The sequence below is a fragment of the Gobio gobio genome (genome assembly GCF_949357685.1).
Source record: "Gobio gobio genome assembly, chromosome: 17".
Lineage (NCBI taxonomy): Eukaryota > Metazoa > Chordata > Actinopteri > Cypriniformes > Gobionidae > Gobio > Gobio gobio.
Window position 1 is genome coordinate 45,231,389 of NC_137110.1, and position 7,879 is coordinate 45,239,267.

The 7,879-nt window shown below is 34.6% G+C and overlaps 1 protein-coding gene across 1 annotated transcript in view; it reads right to left on the reverse strand.

Annotated features, from left to right (window-relative positions):
* The window catches only part of rad54l (RAD54 like), a 17,617-nt gene extending 14,670 nt beyond the window's left edge, over positions 1–2,947 (reverse strand). Inside the window, exons 1-3 of the mRNA XM_079841129.1 lie at positions 2,632–2,947; positions 2,394–2,477; positions 1,584–1,688 (exon numbers count right to left, since the gene is read on the reverse strand). Coding sequence (XP_079697255.1) covers positions 1,584–1,688; positions 2,394–2,477; positions 2,632–2,634 — 192 coding nt within the window. The 5' untranslated portion in view covers positions 2,635–2,947. The remainder of the gene's footprint in view (positions 1–1,583; positions 1,689–2,393; positions 2,478–2,631) is intronic.
* Positions 2,948–7,879: the final 4,932 nt, after the last annotated feature.

A 7,879-nucleotide genomic window follows, 5' to 3' on the forward strand; every position in this document is an offset into this window, starting at 1 on the left:
CCGGAAGAGCGTGCGCGCGAGAGAGAGAGAGAGAGCGCGTGAAAGCAATAGGCTACGCCCATCAAAGCGCTGGCTCGTAGCCAAATAACCCCACGTTAAGGCAAAAGTGGATGGAATTTGCTTTTCCGGATTTTCAAATCGCCTAATACTGAAGGATGGAGCGGTCCCAACGATAAAGGTCCCAACGTTGGAACCGCAGGCAGTGAGTAAGACTGCTTCGAATGTCTGTTTTTGCCTATGCCCATCAAGTAACAGTTAGCCCAAACATGACCACGTATTGATCAATGGAGCATGCGATGTATAGTGTGTACATTTGTTTAGCTGGCCACTATATGTGTATGTTTGTGTATTGTAAAAGCACTCCAAACAACAATACACAAAGAGTGGGGAAATATGTTGAACTAAATAAGCGCGGTTCTTCATTCAAATGCGCTACTATTCCATTTCTTTCTATGTAAACACTAGCCTGACGCGCAAAACCAGTCCGCTTACTACAAATCATGTCTACACAAACCACGCGTAAACACACACACACACACACACACACACACACACGATATAATTAAAGTATAAATGTGTAAATAACACAAGCCGCTAAGCATATTATATAGTTAGTGTAACTTATACCACATAGAGATGTCCTGCTCTAGTCGTTTTTGCTGCTGCTCCTGTTCAACTTCAGCCTCTGGGTCTGATTCCGGATCATAGATGTATGGCTGTATCTGATTAAAAGCCAATTTTATGTTGAATAAAGTTTTCCCGCTTTTAGGGATGACGCAGCTTTCAGACTCACTCAACACAGTAACAGCGGCGCGCGCTCGACATTCTTTAGCTCCGCCCACACGATACGCCCCCAGCCGCACGGCTTTTTCCGGAAAGACTCGGAAGAGCGCATCTTCCTTTTATAATTATAATAAAAATAAAGACTTTTCGGAGATATGCAGGATGCAATGCTACTCTATAGGTACTCAAGATTGACATGAGACTGACTGAAACTGAGTGTTTCCCCCCCCCTTTAACATTAATTTGTGTGTAGCCAACATTACAATAACTGTCCTGTTAGGCTACAAGTAACGTAAAGACTTTTCAATTGTAAGCGCAGGTTAATTCTGAAAAGCCACAAACACGCCATCAGTGTCTGTCAGTCGTGATGGTGAAGAAGTAAGGTGCGTGGCACTAAGTTTTGACGCAATTTGACCTGAGGTTTGAATCCGCCTTTTGCCGAACTCGTTGTACTTCCATTTCCCATCACATATCAGATCGGAAAGGCGTTTATTTTCAATTAAAAATTAAGAAAATATTCGAAAAGTGGAAATAAAGTGTCTAAAGTTTGTTGTAACCGCTGCTTGTGTTTTGAATGTGGACAGGTTGTAGCTACAGTTTTGGTTTATTTTGACCCCTCCGCCAGAAAATGCTCGCTCACTTTTGCCCAGGCCCGACCAAAAATAAAATTCTGCCTACGCCACTGCACTACTGACAAACATTTATGTTCAAACACCATGTAAAAGTGATTTTTGCATATTAGGTCCCCTTTAAATGAATGTACCTCTCTGGATTTTATTAAAAAAATGTAAACAACTCACATGCTCATTGCCATCGGTGCAGACGGGCCTGTTGGTGAGCGGCGTCAGGGCTTTCCTGAAGGGAGAGATGTAGTTTTCTCGACAGTCTCTCTTACTCTGTGATGCCTGTAGGAGTGACAACAGTCAATTCAATTAAAAGGGTGCTTATAGGCATGACAATTGTTACAATGTATTGCCAAAGCATTTGACATGTTTACAGTGAATCTAAAACACACACATATATACACATCACGTCAGACCAAAATGTATTCAGACACCTTCAACATTTTCTCACATTATCACAGTTTATTCGCTATAGTTTAGAATATTGTATTAAAATTAGGGCTGTCAAAAGATTAATCGCGATTAATCGCATCCAAAATAAAAGTTTGTGTTTATATAACATATATAACACTCATGTATATATTTAAGAAATATTTGCATGTATATTCTGTATATACATTTATATAATCTATAATATATATAAATATAAATGTTTTATATATAAAAATAATATTTTTTCTTAAATACATACATGCTTGTGTGTGTATTTATATATAAATAATAATTAACAGAGTACACACACATATATTATGTAAACACAAACTTTTATTTTGGATGCGATTAATCGAGATTAATCCTTTGACAGCCCTAATTAAAATATGACAATATAAACGTACATATACATGCATTAAAAAGGGTACCTATAACAATCAACATTTTAGAACAATGTATAATTCTATGAACAATTTATAATTCTGTGTGTGTCTGTGTCAATCACATCCTCACTGATGATCACTCAATCAAGAGCTTTAATTGTGTCCAACTCACGATGTCAGGCTCCCAGTCCTCCTCATCATCTGAATCCGGCCCTTGCTTCCGTTTGGCCACCTGACTGGGTGCTAGACTTCTCCTCTAAGGTTATTAAAAATTGAGGTAGATTTTACTGAATTACCAGAACACGATTCAATAACAACAAACAGAACATACACTAAATATGTATAAAGACCAAAGGTATCTAGACATTCATGAATCGACATCAAGTTAAAAGATTAATATCGCAACCTACCATTCTGGATCAGGAATTTATTCCAACTTAAATAAATACAATCAAATAAATAAGCATTTTCTTTTATCTAGTATTTATTTCCTGAGGCGCTGCGCCTCATGCACTAAATAAACAACTGATCCGTTTAACGAAATTTCCAAACCAACACTGTCGATTTAAACTACAACGAATATTGTATTTAACAACATATTAACCGTGACATATTAATCCACATGAATTAAAACAGAAAATAAACTCGTTGTTGTTGTTAAACACTAACAGCAGCATTTGAGAGTCCCGCGCGTAGCTCACACAAATCTACGGCAAACGCGAAGGAACAAACTTCGACATCCGTTTCGAAAATAAATGCTGCTAAGTGCTAACCGGTGCTAACAGTAAGAGAACGAAAATATCGTCAATAATGATATGATATGATACATACAAATATAAAATGTATATTAATATAAACAGTTCATTTAAATAAATAGATATAATATAAATGCAAACGTTTTATATTTATATGAACAATAGTTGTCATTACTTATCAGGGTAAGTAATATAGAGAGTTATAATGTCTTGGTGACTGTATTTTACTCAATATTAAGGTTTGTTTGTTAATTAAAAAAATAATATGTAGGTTTATGCACTGTAGGTTGTATCCCTCAGTAAGGGAAGAGGCGTTCCCTGTTATATGGCACACCCAGTTGCTCCAAAGGTCAAGGAGACTCTTTACAAAATGATGTTTAAGATTTACCCAGTAAGTGACTTTATACAGAAACAATTTCATTTCGAGGTGGATCCTTGTGGATTTTGTTCTTCTTTTCCTGAAACACTTTATCTTTTACTATGAGGTTACTTCTACATTTTTATAGTCAATTCCTCCTATAATCCAACAAGATGTCATCTTTTTTAAGTGTGATGTAAAGTCACCCTTCTCTGATGTTGTACATTTTGTTTTTATATCCATACTTGTAAACCAAAAATGTAAACCCCCTAATATATATTCTATGTGAGTTTGTTACAATGTTTCAGAGCGTGAAATGCCTCAAAAAACATAATAGAAAGTCTGAAACTTTATGTTTCTCTTTGTCAAAATATGTATTATTTTAGTAGGCTATGTTTTTCTTTGATGTCTATATTGGCTACCTGTTAGTTCTCACCCTTGCTTCTTGTTTTTTAATTTTTATATTCCTTCTCAAATTCAAACTCTGTGTGTTTGTCCCAATGGAAGTGTCTTACATTGTTAGTTGTCAACTTGTCGAGGTTGATATTGAATTTAGTAATGAATTAGTAATAAGTAAAGCACTATTTAGAGAGAGCAGTAATCTAATTACACTGTTGAAGAAGTAATTAGTAGCTAGTAATTCATTACTTTTTTAGGGTAACTTACCCAAACCTGCTTCTAACCCTAACCCGCTGTGACTGTCCACTTGATGGCGCAGTCGGGTTATTTATATAGGGGTCAGAACAGAAGTCAAACTGACACCGACTGAGGAAAAGTTACACAGAACTCTACGGGAAAGCACAGAGAAACTGGAATGTAAATGTTGGTGCAAAGCGAAACACAAAATGAAGCACATGGCACACAAAGGTCAAATGTATTTCTCTTTAAATGCATCATCTGTATAAAAATCTGAGCAATAAATTCCAGGTATATACACTTTATAAATAATAAAAAATATAATTATGATAACATGTACACAAAAAACTACAATAAATACATCAAACAATAGCAGTAATTTCCCTTAAATAAAGCAAGGGATGCATAGCATCCAAAGGGTAAGATGATGTTATCCTTAAGGAAAAGAGTTCACTGCGCTGCTGGGAAACAAGAGGAGCAGTTCAAGACTACAAACACATACAATAAAACCTGGCTTTCCTCAGATCTCAGAGGAGAACTACTCAAGACTGACCAAAACGTCCCAGATTAGCACGACAACATTATTGTGAAGAACATGACATGATGAAGAAAGCTTTTCCCAATCTGACAACTTTCAAATGTTGGGAAAAATAGTAGATAATCTATTAGATCAATGATCTATGAGTCAAAAACAGAAATGCAAAAACACTGCAAGTCATCTAACAAAACATAAGGAGGTTAAACTAATGTCTATTGTATGAGGTTTTCTATGAATCGATTACTTAATATCAATACAAAACAGTTGATAAAATCCCTGTTACATTCAAAGGCAGTAACAAACGGAATTTATGATTTTGTAATTTCCTTATAGTAATAAAATGTTTTCAGTATAACTGGGCGAAGCTCACGACGACACGTCCTGGTCACATTTAACCGCAAAATCAAACAGAATAGAAAAGAAGAGAAGAAATCATGCGGAAATTAAAAATCGAAATGTATGAATACCAGTGTTCTTTTATTATAACTGATCGTTTTTAATTAATATTTATTTTGAATTAGACTTTATTTTTATATCTTCAGTTTTCATTTTAATTTCAGTTAAAAGTTTTAACATTCTAATTTCAGTTAAAGTAATTTTGTTGTGTGTTTTTGTAATTTTTATTAGTTTTGTCCCTATAGTTCTTATTAATGTTTTTTTCTCTCATTTTTTTAGTTCAAGTTAAACTACATAAATATATATTTTTTAATTTCAGTTAATGTTTATTTTATTTTGTATTGTATTGTATTATATTATATTTTATTATTTATTTGGTTTTAGTTTCTACGTTACATAATTGAGAATGTACATTTTTTGAGAGATGATGGAATGAAAATACTGTCGTAAATATTGGCAACATTTCCAGAAAACCAAATCAAATTCCTGTATATTTCTGTTGAATTTCGGGTGAAAGATGATCCAGACGTGTTCTTGAGCGGTTTTGTGAGATTCCCCCATGAGTTCACAGGTAGTTATAGTGTCTTTGAGAGCGATACAAGTGATATACAAATAAAAGTTAAAATAAACCATGAGATTAATACAGTAACTGTGAGAAGAGGAGTAGAAGCGTGTGACTGTCGATTATAGAGCTCTATCTATCTATCTATCTATCTATCTATCTATCTATCTATCTATCTATCTATCTATCTATCTATCTATCTATCTATCTATCTATCTATCTATCTATCTATCTATCTATCTATCTATCTATCTATCTATCTATCTATCTATCTATCTATCTATCTGTCTGTCTGTCTGTCTGTCTATCTGTCTGTCTGTCTGTCTGTCTGTCTGTCTGTCTGTCTGTCTGTCTATCTATCACTTTGGTAGATCATTCACTTTGCATACAATAAGTCAACACCCAAAAACATAGAACAAAATTGTGAAATGTCTCAAAGTAAATACAATTTGGTAAACCGGTATAGTGCTGCGTGCGATGAAGCTCAGACTGTATGTCTATCCAGTGAAATATGGCATCCACCCTGACAAAGATCCAGTCCATAAGACACTCACTTGAGCAGTGAAACAAAAATAACAATGCTGATCAATGTGTTGAAAAAGTTTTTAAATTAAAGAGGTATTTCTTGAAATCTCACTAGTAGAGGTTTCTGAATGTGGCATCAGGATAACTGGTTAGCTGTCTGTGTGGTTGGTTGTGTTTGTGCGAGTGTGTAACGCCAAGGGCACATTACAAGACAACCTGAGCAATTGAAACCGGTGAATTCACTGCACAATTTTGTTTGCAAAAACATGCATCTTATTCACTAACCACCCGCGATCCAGTTTGATCTGTGCTGGTTACACTACAGTGCTCAAAAGTTTGGGGTCGGTGAGATCTTTAAATGTTTTTGAAAGAAGTCTCTTCTGCTCACCAAGACTGCATTTGTTTGAGCAAAAATACTGTAAAACAGTAGTATTGAGAAATACAATTTTAAATGACTGGTTTCTAAAAAGGTTTTATATATGTATTTATAGTTAATATCACGCAATTCTGAGTTAAAAAGCAATTACCTTTTTTTTAAATATTCTGTAGGAGAAATGAGTTTCCATCGTTTTCTATGAGAAAATATTGTAAAATGTAATTTATTCCTGTGATCAAAGCTGAATTTTCAGCATCATTACTCCAGTCTTCAGTGTCACGTGATCCTCCAGAAATCATTCTAATGTGCTGATTTGCTGCTCAATAAACATTTCTGATAATCATCCAGTGTTGGGAGTAATGCATTACAAGTAACTCGAGTTACGTAATCAGATTACTTTTTTCAAGTAACTAGTAAAGTTAGTTCTAGACTGAATGTGAGCATGCATTTACTCATCTCACTTGCACGAAAAAAGATTCAGTATTCCTCTAAGTCAGTGAAATGCAAAACCAGAATACTACGCTAACCTCCAATAATAAAAAATGTTAAATAAACCAAATATTAATGCATTTAATCTCACTTTATTGACCAATGTACTTGCGGCTGCCCTCCAATGATATAGTTAAACCATAAGCAAAAACGATTAAAACATTTTATTGGCGCAAGTGTTAAATAATTTAAGTTTAATTATTATTTCAATTTTGGTGTGAAAGGGCCTTTACATTTGCCCCCAAAACCCCCAGCCCAGGTTAGAAAGAGTTATGTAAAAGTAACGTAACACCTTACTTAAAAAAGAGTAACTAACGCAATTGGTTACTTTTTAAGGGAGTAACGCAATATTTGAATGCATTACTTTTCAAAGTAACTTTTCCCCAACACTGTTATTATCAATGTTGAAATGTTGTCGAAACCAAACTTATTTTTATCAGGATTCTTTAAAAAAAATGGAAAGTTCAAAAGAACAGCATTTATTTGAAACAGAAATCTTTTGTAACATTATAAATGCCTTTACTGTCACTTCTGATCAATTTAACACATCCTTGCTGAGTAAAAGTATACATTTCTTACTGAACCCAAACTTTTGAACAGTATTGCAAATTTGGTCATTGTCATTCTTATAAATGCCAGCATAGTTCATTTCTAATGTAAAACAAGCTTATTTTAGAATAAAACATTATTCTCAAAATTCAACGCTTGAGCTTGTACTGCATATGGAACGCAGGCGGAATTTTGTTTAAAAGAGAAAAGAGTTGAAAAGAGTTAAAAATAGTTTGTGTACATTTCCTAGCGATCATGGCAGCAGTAATTCATCTAATGATGATCAGATGATGAAGGGGAGCATTATGACCGGGCGTACATCCAGACATGCAGTGTAATCGAGCACGATTTCATCAATCTAAAGAGCCGATTCAGACGCAGAAATGCACGACTAGCATTCAGAACCGGGGAATTGCTGCATGCCATGTTTGGAACATTTTATCATAAACGATGCGCAAATGCGATGTGCTTCAG